The following is a 16,197-nucleotide window of genomic DNA, read 5'->3' as shown; positions in this document are numbered from 1 at the left end:
CTCCCAACATCAATGAAGAGGGGGAGCCAGAGCAGGTTGTGATGTTGGATGGGACAAATTAGAAAAGTGCCTGGAGGAGACACTGTGGACTAAAGTGAAGCTGACGATCCCACAGCACCATCTGCTGTAGAGGTGAACTGTGCTGTGCCTGCTGCAGAGCCAGAAATCATTGTTTCAAGCTAGCCTGGACCCACAGCTAACAGATAAACACAATGCATCGAGGCAGGGTGTGAAACCTACAAATCCCACCCCACCACATGCTGGGGACTAGGGCAGGCAGTTTAAGTTTTCCCATATATAATGAATGAAAATAGGTCTCCTATGCGGTCCAAGTAAAACCTGCCTGTAAACACAAATGCATGCAATGATTATTGAGCAAAGGTCAAAGTAGATATTGCATGCATGTGCTTCAGACTGCTTTACAGTACATGGACAGCATAATAAACCAATTTTTTTGACATTTTTCGCTCATATAGAAGCAATATTTAATTGTGATGGTTGATCTCGTCATTAACAGGGCCTTGTTTGACTATGATCGGTCTCGGGATAGCTGCCTACCAAGCCAGGGACTGAGCTTCTCTTATGGGGATATTCTGCATGTTATCAATGCCTCCGATGATGAATGGTGGCAGGCAAGACTTGTTACTCCACATGGGGAAAGTGAACAAATCGGAGTTATCCCCAGCAAAAAAAGGTGAGTGGCCATTAATCCATTTTAAGAACTTTCAATATCTATCTTGTGCCTTCACTTATATATTTTCTGTAAGATGTGTCCCTTTACCTCCTCATTATGGGGTCTGCACATTGTAACGTTGTTGCTCTCCTCATGATTTCGGTTGCATGCACCACATAGCGAATAGAGAGGGAACTGCTGTAGTAATATTGGTCTCTCTGGTGAATGTATCCTCATCTTGTATACATACTTTATCAAACACTGGTTAGAGAAAATAAAATGAGCAGCGCTAAGTTCAGCCTACGTTTGAGAAAATATGGCTTAATAACTAAGGCTATTTATCATAGGTATAAATATCTATGTCTTGGTTCCAGCAGCTTGGCCACCGTCTCATAGGATAACTTTCATGTGCACCTACCTATAAATGTCTGCTTGTCTTTGTGCAGGGTTGAGAAAAAAGAGAGGGCGCGACTGAAAACTGTCAAATTCCATGGACGCTCTGGCATGGAGTCCAACAGAGTGAGTAGACGCGATGCAGCCTAACAAGGCAGTAGGATGACCAATCATTTTAAAGTTTGTTTTAATTTCTGGAGTGTCTGGTAAATATGAACCTGTCTCTCTGAGTAGCTTAAGTAATCTGAAACAGTTATTCCGACATAATTGCTCACATATGAATATGCCTAATTAGCCTGTTAATGTATGCTAAATTTTTTTTTTAGCCAAGTTCCCTGAAAAGATTATGGTTTCCAAAACACTAAACTTTTTTCCTTTTATAGATGAGTCCTCTGAATTGAAATACAGTATACTATAAGGCCATACACAAAGTAATAATTACACTACAATTATTATTGTCACTGGTAGAAATTGATGGGTAATGTTGGTGACGTTTGACTTAGCAAGAATTCCATAATGCAAGTTTTTTTTTTTTTGTTTTGTTTTTCAAAGCCTTGTATCATACCTGTTTCATGGCTTAAATGAAGGTTGGTTGGGTAAGATGTAGGCCAGGCCATAATCTGCTGCTGCGGCTCTTGTTGGACATTTCATGTTTATCCTTGCCTCTCAGTTCATCACATTATCCCATTATAATTATTTTTGCATGCCTTGTAAACCCATGTTTTTATTTGTCTCGGTTTTTTTTTTATTTATTTTTGTTCTTTTCCATTCTCTCCTCCATCTCTACACACTATGGCATTTTCATTCCCGTTACCCGTTCTCTGTGCCGTCCCCCATCTGCCACAGTCTATCAAATCCAAGCGTAAAAAGAGTTTTCGACTGTCTCGCAAGTTTCCGTTTTACAAGAGCCTTGTTCAAGAGACCAGCAATGCACGTAAGTAATAGGAGAGGACATGTCAGATCTGACACCACTGTAGTGGTTTAAGAGACGATCACAACCTGAATGGCTTGGGGTGTGTTACTGCCTGTGCTGTTTCTTTCAAATAGCATTAAAAGGAGCAGAATGTAGCTCATATGGCGCTTCAGAAAGGAACTGTTCTACCCGGTAAGGCTCATACTCTTGGCTGTGTGACACAAGCCAAGGAGAGGGCAAGGAAGTCACTACTTATACTACTAGTGTTCAGTTTGCATTCTGTTCTGCCAAATAGCCATCTGATTGACTCTTGCAATGGTGAGGGAGATCAGTTCTGCTGTGTTCTGTTTTAGGTAGTAATATTAGAATGGAATGTTTCTTAGACTGAGGGGCATGTGTGGGCTCTCCACACAGTGTAAGCCCCTGCAGGCAGCCGATAATAAAAATAACAGCCAAGTTATCATGGATGCCTAAAATGCGGCCTGCGGAGTCCAGTGTTAACACAGTAGCTAAGCTGAATGTATGAGGACTATTTTGCTAGCTCTGTGTTATCAACATGCAAATTTGTTTTATTGCTTCTGGATAGATGTAACTAATTGCAACAGAACAGAAGAAATATATTATTGCTGTGTATGAACTGTGGTCAGTAATGGAATAAAGTAGATAAATAGAAACCTGATGTACTGATAGTCCAGTGACATGAGCATGCTAGGTGTATGTTACAGACCACATGCTGTAGTGGCGGGCACATACAGACATACAGATGTGTGCTCCTACACCTCGTGTCAATACACCATGCAGCTCAAGATGCCCGGCATGACTGAGACGCTACGAGAGGTGTAGTGTACAGTCTTTTTCTTTACATTTTGTGTCTTATTCGCATTGCAGATGCATCTAAACAAAACTGTGTAACAGACCCTGGGCTGTGACTTTTATCTGCACAAGATTTAGTTTTATACACCTACAAAGTCGCAGGTCAGTCACAGAACATGGTGTGAGAAAAAGCCGCATCTGCTACATCACTAGCAATTTGTATAGAGATTCAGACTCATTCGCACACATCAAATTGATTAGTGCAAAGTAGTTTTGTCGTTCCCAGTTTAATTTGTGTGAATAAGAAACACATTGTGAGCAAAAAGCTGTGCGGCCGAGTCACCCGGGACCTGTAGCGCAGAGAGTGACGGTTTGGAGTGATTGAAGCCACTGTGTTTGAGGACACAACTGTATGTCAGATGATAATGAAGGAAGATGCAGAGGTGCAGTGACAGCTCTGTTTGTCACATGGTGGTACAGGATTGCGATTTGACTAAAAGTATGTGCGGTGGTTACAGCAGTTGTGTACTGAGTGGTCCCTATGATTATTTCAGACACCATGCTATGGGGCCTGTTGGCTGATATTGCAGCTGATTTTGTAGTGTCCTTGGCCAGCATGAGAATGTGTCTTTGTAAGTTATATTGACGTTTTATGGTGAGAGTTAATGTGTGTATTTAAATGAACTGCACAAAATGATTTTGGCCAGCAACATAGACATACTAGAGTGCACGTTTACTGATCTTGAGCACTGGTTGAGGGTACCTACTAAGAGCTGCAGTTAGCGGAATTGCCATGACATGCACATTTACAATCTATATATAGTGACTGAAGTACTAATGTGTTTAGTGACTTTACTCTTACACGTGTTCTATGGTTATTCAACCACTTGTATCATCAACATTCTTGATCCTTACACTTTCCTCTGTCCTCCTAATGTTACCTCCTAATATGAGCCATGGTGTCACTTCTAATATGGATAAATTCATGTGGTCAGTCGCAACTTTCTCCTTTTTGACAATTCTTCGCCTGCCTTGGTGTATTTGTTACATAAGGAGGAGGTGACATTGTCATTATTCTGTGTATGGTGACTATTCTTTTGGGCTCTTCTTCCTAACACTGCCTCTACCTGGCTGTCTCTCACTGTCTGTCTTTCTCCTCTCTCCTATCTGTAATATCAGGACTTCCCTGGCTTAAGTGACGATTATTATGGATCAAAGAGTCTAAGTAAGTCCCTCAATGTGAGGGGGAGGGTCTCTGATCTTACTATTGGGGTGTATGTGCTTGGGGGCACGTCTTGTCAGGTCTGGGTGGGGGGCAGATGGTAGTTTGTGGTATGTCTCTCTTCACCTATGTATGTGAAATGCACATAAAGATCTGACCCCACATAGGATGCATTGCAGCCTCCAGTAAGAATATCTATCTAATTGCCAGATATTTAGTCAGTTGAGTCTAAATGATTTATTTATATGCTTGTGTTAGCAGCTGTGGTAACTAGGTTTGTGTCTTCTGCATTCAGCAAAAGCATGACTCTCTGAAAATTGGTCAGGAACATCCCAAGACAAGTCAGTTTTCTGGAATTAAGCTAATGGTGTTTGAAATACCTACAGCTATTTGTTAATGTAACATGACAAAAGTGATGTCTGTGATTATCTAAAGTTAAAATAAAAATTATTGGACCCTTCAGGAAGTTAGTTTTATTTAAATGATGATGAAAGTAGTGAACTTAATTTAACTGTATAAGCCGTCTGAATCTTAACCCATATTAATCCTATTTCTAATATCCTACCAGAGAGACTGATCCGTTAATAGGGTAGACGGCAGTTTAGTGGAGCTTGCACTTCTTAGGGTGCTGAACCCCTTTCCCCTTTGCTCTGTGTGTGCAGTGTGTCACATTTCCATTGCATCACCAAGTACTCCAAGGTGACATCTGTATGTTACTTTACAGAGGCTGTGACATCGAATACCAGTGACAGTGAGAGCAGCTCCAGTAAGTAGACCTTAATCCCCATGTGTAACCATTGCGCCTTAATTTGGTGAATCTCAAATGAGCACTTTTACTATTACTCCACAGAGGGACAAGAAGACACTATCCTTTCATATGAGCCAGTGACCCGGCAAGAAAGTAAGTCTTACAAATAAAGGCATGTGCCCTAAAACATATATAGGTGACCATACACTCATCAGGGGTGGGCCCTCCTCTAATTTTTAATCATTGCACTTAATCTAGATAATGAAAACTAAGAGGGGAATTCAATTAGAGGCGAAAAGCCATATTCGCCTGTTTTTTTGCGAAAATTTTGCCTAAATAAAAATTCGCCAAATTCAATTTCAGGACAATTTCGCCTAAGCGGAAACAATTCTCCAAAAAAGATTCTCCAATCAGTAGCTGATGAAAAATGCTAAATCTTTATTTTGGGGTGCAAACGTGGGGAAACAACTCAGACCCCTTGGGACAGCCCCCCAAAGGACAAATCTGCAAAAAACAGTAACAAATACCTAAGAACACCCCAAAAAAGACATGTAATTTTTGGGGTGAAAATTTAAAAAGTGGGGGGATAAACCTAAAAAGTAGCGAAATAGACGACTTGGGGGTCCCCAAGTATGGGTCAGGTGTTTTGGGGATTGCAGGTGCATGCAGCAGGTGGATTTTTCAAATTTTTTAAAAGTTCACTTTAGAGACATAAAAATATGCTAGTAGCCATTTTCAAGCACCCCAAATTTGACAGGACTACTTATTTTCACCAAAAAATACAGCTTTATGCCATTCTTCACCACTTTTACAGAGACGCTAATAGCAATTAATTTACACAACTTAAGTACGCAAAATTAGTTTTATTAGGGCTATTAGTACACATCTATATTTATTCCCTATTTTAATATTCTTTTTCTGGGGTACAGACTGATTTCCCCAATTCTTTCAGTACTTTTCGCCTGTTCTGCATTCGCCTATTTCCGTTTTCGCCTGTTTTGCAATTGAATTAGACGAAAAGCGGGGACGAGCACGGAATAAATTCTCCTCTGAAACAGGCGAATGAAGCGAAAAGTCGGACAGGCGAAAACTTTGCCTCTAATTGAATATGGCCCTAAATCTTTAATAGACACCTAACCTTAGCATGCATTTTAAATATTACAAACTGTAACATATGTGAAAATAAAGCAGGAAAGCTGTGGGCTGCAGGTGTATGCATGATAGAACGTCTTTTGCCTATCACTGCCCGAAACTTGTAATTCATGTGTGGGCCACGTTGTATTATCACTTTACACTTGGTCAGCTGGCATTTCTACTTCAGGGTCCACAGGGTGACCTTGGGGTATAGCTGGATCCTCGGGCACCACGGAGTTAAAGCTTTTAGCTGCTCCCAGGATGCACTTGGGTCCAACCTCCCCTATACCCCGCCCCCGAGCCACAGGCACCTCAGTTTAAGATGGTGCCCGGACGGAGTCGGGTCACCCTGCAGCCCCCTAAAGCTTTTTATTTTAACTTAGTTTCATTTTTTTTTCTACTATAGTTTTTTTCTCCAGAGCGACAGCGATGGGCTGTCTATACAGACGCCCACGCTGCCGCTCCTTCTCCCTGCTGGCGCCGCGACGCCAGCACTGAACTGGGGATTGCGGCGGAGGAAGCCAGAGTCTGTACTAGCCGGACTCTGGCTTCCCCCGGGACTGCTGCCGGAAGACGCCGGGGAGATTAAGGTAAGCCGCGCACCGCTGATTAGCGGCAGTGTGCGGGTTCCTTGTAAATGCAGTCCCATGCCCCCGGTCTAGGGGACAGACCGGTGGCGGCGGGCCCCCCCTCCAGCGGAGGCATACCCTGCCAGACCACTAGACCACCAGGGTAAATTATGCGGCAAGCGGGATGCCGGCAACCCGGGGGTTAAATATGCTAGCCAGGGGAGGAAGCCTTCCCTGTCTAGCGGCTCCTCCCCTCAGCTCAGCGTGCCTTTCAGCTCGTAGTCTGGCGTTGCTGAGCTGCAGCTACTCGGCCACTCCTCCTCTGAGGTCTCCAGCATCCATTTTCTTCAAGTGGCAGCGCAGATCTTCAGGGAGCACGCGGACCGGTCCCCCTGTGTACCTCTCCCCCCGACAAGGACAGTGTACACAGCACTATAGCCCTCCCAGACACTGAATCTGGGAGGTTGATTGTAGTGGAAAGGTGCAGTGAGTATATCTTCCTGCATGGTATGTGACTTTTGCTAGTGCTGCCTGTCTGTGTCTTTTTTCTACTTACTGTCAGCCTATACCTATCCCTTTCCTTCTCCTACAAGCCCTACAGGTGTGCGGGGGAAGGGTGTTTCTACAGACCTCACCTATATAAATCACGTATTTGTGAGGTCCGTCACATACAGTTGTGTGCTACACAGTACCATATTGTGGGCTGTTGTTCAGCACACTGGTGAGTGCGCACGTTTTCTTCCTAAGTCATGTCTGAGGAGGAGATTGAGCACTCCGGGGCTCCGGTATTGTTCTCCTGCAGGCGCTGTTGTCACAGGACGGCCTGTGCGGACGGTGCCAAGCGCTCCCTGGTATGTCTAAACCTCCCATGTCGCAGGAGCCACCATGGGCGATTGTTTTCCCAGGTGCTGGTGTCCATCGCGGACCGTCTGTCGGTACCGACTGCCGCCCCTACTAGGGCGTTGCCCCAGCCTGCCATCCCCCATTCCCCGAGTGTCCCACAATTATTGCAGACCCCCGGGGTCTCAGCCTGTTGGTCCCTATGCGGGGTTGCCAATGTATATTCAGTCCACCCCTGTGGCACAGCAGGCTGTGGTGCCGTTTCAGGCTCCTGTGGCAGCTCCTCCACCCTGGGTGGATGCGCTTTCCCACACTGTCCAAGATTTGGCGGCAGCATCTTCGGCTTTTCAGTCGATGTTGCGCAGTGACGTGCCCTCCAGGGCGTCTAAACGCTCAGTCATGGCGCAGGTTGCGCATCTTTCGGATTCTGAGGGGATGATGGTGAGGTGCAGGATGACTCAGCCTCAGATGCCTCAGTCCAGGAGGTAGACACTAAGTCTTCCATCAATGTGCGGGCTCTGGTTAAGACTGTGCGGGCCATTCTTCTGATTGAGGATGAGTCACCCGCTCCCAAGTCAAGGTATCCTAGTTTTAAAAAAGCTAAGGTTACTTCTGCAGCGTTCCCCTTGTCTGATCAGTTGACTGATCGCATGGCGGTGGCCTGGCAGACACCCAGTAAGCGTTTCCTGCCACAGAAACGCTTGGCGTCCAATTATCCATTCCCGGAAGCGCATTGTAAGAAATGGGAAACTCCGCCTGCAGTCGATTCCCATGTAACACGCCTCATCAGGAGTGCTACTTTGCCATTGCCGTCTATATCCTCGCTGAAGGATCCTACGGACAGGAAGGTGGAGACTTGTCTAAAGTCTATTTATTCTCTCTCAGGGGCAGTAGCCCGGCCGTCCATGGCCATCTCCTGGGTGGCCAAGGCCATTGAGGGGTGGGCCAACGCCTTGGAGGACACGTTTACGGATGAAGCTCCGGACGTCCAGAGGGCGTTGTTAGGACAGATGAGAGATGCCGCCTCCTACATTGGAGAAGCATCGTTGGATGCTAGCCTGTTGACCTCTAGGGTTTCGGCGGCAGCAGTGTCTGCTCGTAGATCCTTGTGGTTGCGGTCTTGGAGAGCAGACGCTGATTCAAAGAAATGCTTGGAGGCCTTACCTTTTAATGGAGAATTACTATTTGGTCCGGACCTGGACAAAATAGTAGATACCCTGGCAAAATCCAAGTCAGCCTTCCTCCCTTCAGCTACTACACCTGCTAAGGTCCGGAGCTCGGCCTTTCGGTCCTTTCGGGTTCAGGGCAAGGCAAAGGGTCAGTCCTTCCCGAGGCAGTCCGCACCCAAGACCGCCTCAAAGCCAAAGAAGCAAGCCTGGAGTGCTAGGCGCCCTTCTTCCAAGCAAGAAGATAAGTCTTCTGCATGATGGGACGGGCCTACCCTCTGGGGGACCCCAGAGAGTGGGAGGCTGACTTCTTCAATTCGCCCAGTGCTGGCACAATACCACCACGGATGCCTGGGTGCGAGAAGTGGTCTCCCAGGGGTACGCCCTGTCTTTTCGGCACAGGCCGCCTGGCCAGTTTTTTTGCACAAGTCCTTCTCAGGACAAAACCAAGGCCTTGCAGGTTCAGGAAGCCATAGAGGCCTTGCTGACGGCGGGGGTCATTATACCCGTACCACAGTCTCAACGTGGGATGGGGTATTACTCTACGCTGTTTCTGGTGCAGAAACCCAATGGCTCTCATCGCCCCATCCTCAATTTGAAGTCCCTGAACAGGTTTCTCAGGGTTCCCAAATTCAGGATGGAAACTTTGCGTTCCATCATTCTGGCGATGGAACCAGGGGACTATATGGTCTCCCTGGATATCCAGGACGCCTACCTCCATATGCCTATAGCAACATCGCACCAACTGTTTCTGCGGTTTACTATTCTCCACAACCACTACCAATTCAGGGCTCTACCCTTTGGTCTCTCCACGGCACCAAGGGTATTTACCAAGGTGATGGCGGTCATGGCGGCTCATCTTCGGAGCCAGGGAATACGGTTGCTACCGTATCTAGACGACCTCCTCTTGCTGGCAAGCTCCCCGGAGGTACTGATCCAGCATCTCCACCTGACGGTCGCTTGTCTACAGGCGCACGGCTGTAGACAACTGGAAGAAGTCCTCCCTCATCCCATCACAGCGGATGGTTCATTTGGGGGCCCTGCTGGACTCTCGTCAGCAACGGATTTTTCTGACTCCAGAGAAGGTCTCCTCCTTACAGCTGCGGATTCACAGTTGTCTGAGCAGTGGCAGAGTGTCGGTGCACTCAGCAATGAGAGTTTTTGGGGTCCATGGTGTCGGCATTCGACATGGTGGAGTTTGCCCAGTTCCATTCCAGGCCCCTGCAGGGGCTGATTCTTTCGGAATGGAACGGATTGCCACACAGGATCCGCTCTCAGATGCTGGTGGTGTCCTTGGAGGTGCGTCTGTCCCTAGCCTGGTGGCTGCAGACAGCTCATCTCCTCGAGGGGCGCCCCTTTTGGATCCCGGAATGGGTTCTGCTCACGACGGATGCCAGTCTCCGGGGTTGGGGGGCGGTGACAGGCTCCTTGTCACTTCAGGGTCGTTGGTCGGCGGAGGAAGGGAACTGCGGGCAGTATACAGAGCCCTGCAGTTGTCCGGCACTGCTCTTCATGGAAGGGCTGTTCAGGTGCAGTCAGACAATGCCACCACGGTGGCGTACATCAATCACCAGGGAGGGACTCGCAGTCGAGCTGCGATGTCGGAGGTGTCCCGCGTCCTGGCTTGGGCGGAGCGCTATCTTCCAGCTCTCTCGGCAGTTTTCATCCCAGGAGTCCTCAATTGGGAGGCAGACTTCCTCAGCCGTTACGACGTGCATCCCGGGGAATGGTCGCTTCATCCAGAGGTATTCCAACTACTCGTGGACAAGTGGGGGCTGCCAGAGCTGGACCTGATGGCGTCCCGTCACAATCACAAGCTGCCTGTGTACGGGTCAAGGACAAGGGACGCAGGCGCAAGTCTGATAGACGCGCTGTCAGTGAAATGGCTGTTTCAACTGGCTTACTTGTTCCCTCCGATATCTCTGCTGCCTCGGGTCCTGCGCAAGTTCAAACAGGACGGAGGCACACTGATCCTGGTGGCCCCAGCGTGGCCCAGAAGGCCGTGGTACTCCGATCTGCGGAGCCTGTCCATCGACGCTCCGTACCTCCTACCTCAACGGAGGGACCTGTTGTCTCAGGGGCCCTGTCTTCACCCGGATCTGGGTCGACTATCTTTGACGGCGTGGCTCTTGAGACAGCCGTCCTGTGGTCTCAGGGCTTTTCTAGCTCCGTTATCACCACCATGCTGAGGGCGCGCAAGCCTGCTTCCGCGAGGATCTATCACAGAGTGTGGCACACTTACTTTCAGTGGTGCGAGGCCAGAAACTATGATCCCCAGGTGTTCCGGGTTTCGCGTATTCTGGCTTTCCTTCAGTCGGGTTTGGACTTAAAATTACGTCTTTCTTCGCTGAAGCTGCACGTGTCTGCTCTGTCGGTGTGGTTCCAGCGCAGGATCGCTGCTATGCCGGACGTACACACCTTTTTCCAGGGAGTTTTGAGAATCCAGCCTCCCTTTGTGCCACCTGTGGCCCCGTGGGATTTGGCGGTGGTTCTTCAGGCCTTACAGTGTCCGCCTTTTGAGCCCTTGGAGTCAGTGGAGCTCAAGTGGCTAACTTTTTTAAAACTGTTTTCCTCTTGGCAATTGCTTCTGCCAGGAGGGTTTCAGATTTGGGGGCGCTTTCTTGTCGTCCCCCTTTTCTGATTTTTCATCAGGACAGAGCGGTGCTTCGCACTTGTCCTGAGTTCCTGCCTAAGGTGGTTTCCAGGTTCCACATTAATCAGGAAATTGTTGTACCAGCCTTTCAGTCGCCTGATCTTTCGGCTGGGGAGGCTTCCTTAGACGTTGTCCGTGCACTCCAGGTTTATGTGGACCGGACTAGTTCTGTGAGGAAGTCGGATTCTTTGTTTATCCTCTTTGGTTTTCACAAGAGGGGTTGGCCTGCCAACAAACAGACTCTAGCCCGTTGGCTTCGTTCTGTTATTATTGAGGCTTATATGCAGGAGGGTTTACCTGTTCCAGCCTCTGTTAAGGCTCATTCCACTCGGTCTGTGGGCCCTTCTTGGGCTGCTAGCCGTGGCGCCTCTGCTGTTCAGCTCTGTAAGGCGGCCACCTGGTCTTCCATTCAGACCTTTTTGAGGTTCTATGCGTTTGACACCTTTGCTTCTCAGGATGCATCCTTTGGGCGCCGGGTTCTCCTATCAGCACAGGAGCGTCCCCGCCCTTATTTGGACTGCTTTGGGACATCCCCAAGGTCACACTGTGGACCCCTATGGACCCTGAAGTAGAAAACAAGAGATATGGTAAGAACTTACCTTTGTTATCTCTGTTTCTACGAAGTCCATAGGGTCCACAGGGCACCCGCCCTGACGCACCTGGCTTCATATGGGCTCTGTGACTAGTCACCGGTTTTCAGTCTCCCATTTCTGTGAGTATGGTTCTTGTATGTTCCAGTCTTCCTTCTCTCTGTTTCGTCTCCTCCTCCGGCCTGGGCTGCTTACCAACTGAGGTGCCTGTGGCTCGGGGGCGGGGTATAGGGGAGGTTGGACCCAAGTGCATCCTGGGAGCAGCTAAAAGCTTTAACTCCGTGGTGCCCGAGGATCCAGGATCCAGCTATACCCCAAGGTCACCCTGTGGACCCTATGGACTTCGTAGAAACAGAGAGAACAAAGGTAAGTTCTTACCATATCTCTTGTTTTCTGTCTGTATCCTATTACTTTCTGCATATATGCACTGTGACCTAGCATAGGTTCTGTAAGTGCATGTGTTGCCGTTTGATCTCACAGGAGGAGGAATTATTTCTGTGGCTCTTTGTTCAGGCCTTGACCTAGGTGAAGAGCCTAACAACAACTCCAGCTGCACACCAGTTCCTACTACTTGGAGGCGCTTGTTAGCGCGAGAGTTTCATAATGCGTTAATCATTGATAGGCAGTAGTATAAAATAGTGTTTTCTAGCTAGTCAGCCGGTGACACCAGACTACAGAAGTAGAATGCACTTTTTTTTTTTTTTTTTTAAACCAGAAAGGGACAGAAGTGTAAACTGAAAAGATGCATTTTTGTGAATTATATTTGACTAATACATGAAACATGTAATTCTATTTGGTTGTCAAATATTCTTAGATATCTTTATATTTATTGGTTATTTATCATTGACTTGTCACAAGTAATTCAGTTGTTTCTCAACACCAGGAACGTTGGTAACACTAAAAGAAAACATTTATATTTTTAAATTTGGCAAAATTAACAAGCCTACCGATCCCTATTTATCTGGGTGCATGTTTCTTTTATAGTCCTTTTCATTTGACGGTGCAAGAAATGGTCCTATTTCAAGTGTTCCTTGTTTGAATACAACATTATCACCTAGAGTAGACTAATCTAGGTTTAATAGACACTGTTTTAGCTTATGGTATACAGGTTGAGTCTCCCATATCCAAATATTTAGAAATACGGAATATTCCAAAATACTGAATATTTTTAGCATGGCCGAGATAGTAAAACCTTTGTTTTTTGATGGATCAATGTACACAAACTTTGTTTAATCCACAAAATTATTAAAAATATTGAATAAGATTACCTGCAGGGTGTGTATGAAACATAAATTAATTTCATGTATGTACAAAAACTTGAGCCGCAAAATTATTGAAAATATTGTATAGAATTACCTGCAGGCCGTGTGTATAAGGTGTATATAACACACAAATGCATTCTGTGTTTAGATTTGGGATATTTCATTGTTATGCAATTGTTCCAAAATACGGAATATTCCGATATCCAAAAATACCCCTGGTCCCAAGCAATTTGGATATGGGAGACTCAACCTGTACTAATGTCAATTTATTGCTCTTGGAAGATTACTAATGTTGTGTAATTTCTGTTCTAGTTCATTATTCTAGACCAGTGATTATTTTGGGTCCCCTGAAGGACAGAGTAAATGATGACCTAATATCTGAATTTCCACACAAATTTGGGTCCTGTGTTCCCCGTAAGTGGTCCTTTTATTTACTTCCATAATTCTGAACCTTTATCCAGCACCTCATTTCCTCTCTCTAATGCAAATCAATTTATCACTGCAGACACTACACGACCACGAAGAGAGGCAGAGCTTGACGGTCAGGACTATCATTTTGTCTCTTCACGGGAGCAGATGGAAAAAGACATTCAGGAAAACAAATTCATAGAGGCTGGTCAGTTTAATGACAATCTCTATGGGACTAGTATTCAGTCTGTGCGTGCTGTAGCTGAAAGGGTAAGTTTGAACCAGATTATTCACCTAGATGGTGCATAGACCTTTCTACTAGTTTAAAGTCTCGCGTAATCGCATACACTAACTTGCTGTCTTTCACAGGGAAAACACTGCATTCTCGATGTATCTGGCAATGCAATCAAACGATTGCAACAAGCACAACTATTCCCAATCGCTATTTTTATCAAACCAAAATCAGTAGAAGCACTCATGTAAGTAACCCTTTTATTACTTTCTTGTCTCTAATCTTTAGAGTGACAAGTATGTGTGGCTTAGTAAGCATGAACAGTGTTAGTTTTACCATATATGGGCTCTGTCCCGGAGCTTGACCTTCGTGACCAGATAACTTATTTAGCTGCACTCCGGTGTAACTTAGTTCTGTTAATGCTTAGAAATATGATCATACATGATCCAGAAGTGGAATTACTGAAAGTGATGCAATCAGTCAGTTTGGAACACTTTAATATGGAGCAGATTACCTGGTATTGGTGTCTCTGAACTTCGTTAGGATGTGACATTTTGAAGTAGTAGTAAAATGCTATAGTGACAGCATAAATAAGTACCTACCACATGTGCATGAAAAGAAGGCTAATATGGATGTGTACAATAAGTTACTGTGAGATGACTTTGCCCAGACAAATGAGCAAACCAGATTGTGCACTGTAATAAGCACAGTGCCATAAGAAGTAGTACAGATGAAGTGACAACTGAGCACTGTGTTTTTGTAACCTTTAACAAAGATTTAACAATGAATGCACCAGAACAAACCCCAGTACAATACAACAGTAAGTCTCTCCCACAGTGAAAGGACATAAAGTCCTTTAGGAAATGAACAGGACAAACTAGCAGTATTACCTTACACAACGTCATTTACGTTCCACAACATAAAGTAGAATGCAGAGAACAGAAACTATGTATAGGTAAAGCCGTAGCAGGCAGACCACCAGCCCGAGCCCAGTTATGTCTCCAAACCAGAGGTTCCCCAACGCAGTTCTCAAGGCTCCCCAACAGTTCAGGTTTTAGAGAGATCCATGGTTGAGAACAGGTGGTATATCAAATTGACTTTGGTACTAAGTAAATCAACTGTGCTCAACCATGGATATCTCTAAAATCGGAACTCTTGGGGAGCCTTGAGGACCGTGATTGGGAACCTCTGCTCTAGACACATCAGCTGAACACCAAATGGACCATATTCTATGATACGTGTGCCTTACTGCCTGTGTACATGTGGTGTTCATGGTACATAGGGGGAAATGTACTAATCGTGCCTTTTTATCTTTAAATGCATGGCCCTGCAGGACCTATTAACGATGGGATGCATTAAAAATGCAGTGCTGATGAGGGAGAGAGTTAACTCACCACTCCAGCGAATCACTCTCTCCCATTTTAGGCATCTGACCGGCGCGTGCAGTGATTCTCTGCATTCAAGTTGTAGACTTCCCAGTGGCACCCGCCATGGCTGACAGAGTAAATTTGTATGCACAATCCCTGGCTGCACATTACGACAGCCATGGACAGTGCAGTGTGTGCGCCAGAGCCAGCTTAAGCTGGTGAAATCGTCAATAGCTGCACATCAGAACGGTTGGTGCCACTATAACTTTCAAAACAAAATATGTGCCTTATCTAGATATAGCGGTGCAGATAATGACTAGCGCATAGACCGCCGACATTACATGCGGTCGCTCTGTCCAGCCACAATGTGCTTGGAGGGAAAGTTCCCCTCTGCGCTGCACTATATAATTGCCAATCTGCAGTGAGGGCTGATGTATGATCATCAGCCCCTATGCTACTTCCTGCTCAGAAGGACTGATAGGTCCCCTCTGATTTTCATGTTACTTGCTCCACTGCGTTCTGCATATAGGGGAGGGGAGGGAGAGGAAAGGGGGTGGGAGAGAACACCACAGGGATGTATATTGATCTATGTTGATCGGGGTTTGGAATTGCTAATAATAATTCAAGGATCTGATCGTATCGCCCCCAGGGTGGACACCCTCTAGTTGTAATTATTTTTCCAAAATACTTTTTAATATATTTTCAAAAAGATTTTTAGGCTAGTTAATCAATACAAAAAATATTGGCGATCTCTGATAAATGGCAAATTATTATTCCAAATAGTTAAGTGGTTAATACATGCAGGGAAGCTGTAACTGCATGTGTTAACCACTTGCAGCACATAACGTGTCGACTTCCCGCAGATACATTTACATATGTTCATCTGCCCCATGGTCATTCACAATAAGCTTCCAATTCATGGCCATTATTACCTTCACTATTGTCACAAAGTTGAACTTGTGGTGATACATGTTTTTCTAAACTTTATGACCCAATATAAACAGATCTTTGGGCTCATAATGGTGAGTATTGCCAAAATGTTATGAATAGTCCTGTACCTGCATCCAGAATCCATACACCTCGGTACATTGTGCAATAGATGGCAGAGAGCGTATCCAGCTACTTCATGTTTAGGATAGTTGGGAGTCTTTATCAATTCAGCGCGATGCTGAATAGCCCCGGGAAGGAGTTCCCAGACAGATTAAATTCACCAT

At 45.9% G+C, this 16,197-nt stretch overlaps 1 protein-coding gene across 5 annotated transcripts in view; it reads left to right on the top strand.

Annotated features, from left to right (window-relative positions):
* The window catches only part of DLG3 (discs large MAGUK scaffold protein 3), a 237,297-nt gene that overhangs the window by 206,180 nt on the left and 14,920 nt on the right, over window positions 1–16,197 (top strand). For 4 of the 5 annotated variants that reach the window (XM_088444989.1, XM_088444986.1, XM_088444990.1 and 1 more), the window contains 8 exons: window positions 518–694; window positions 1,120–1,192; window positions 1,913–2,000; window positions 4,739–4,780; window positions 4,865–4,915; window positions 13,289–13,390; window positions 13,482–13,654; window positions 13,754–13,863. In XM_088444989.1, coding sequence (XP_088301115.1) covers window positions 518–694; window positions 1,120–1,192; window positions 1,913–2,000; window positions 4,739–4,780; window positions 4,865–4,915; window positions 13,289–13,390; window positions 13,482–13,654; window positions 13,754–13,863 — 816 coding nt within the window. Of the gene's footprint in view, window positions 1–517; window positions 695–1,119; window positions 1,193–1,912; window positions 2,001–3,971; window positions 4,018–4,738; window positions 4,781–4,864; window positions 4,916–13,288; window positions 13,391–13,481; window positions 13,655–13,753; window positions 13,864–16,197 lie in introns of all 5 variants that reach the window. The other variant, XM_088444988.1, reaches the window with a different exon arrangement.

This window comes from Taudactylus pleione, unplaced genomic scaffold (assembly GCF_031769625.1).
Source record: "Taudactylus pleione unplaced genomic scaffold, aTauple2 ptg000375l, whole genome shotgun sequence".
NCBI lineage: Eukaryota > Metazoa > Chordata > Amphibia > Anura > Myobatrachidae > Taudactylus > Taudactylus pleione.
This window is presented reverse-complemented; position numbering and strand designations above follow the sequence as displayed.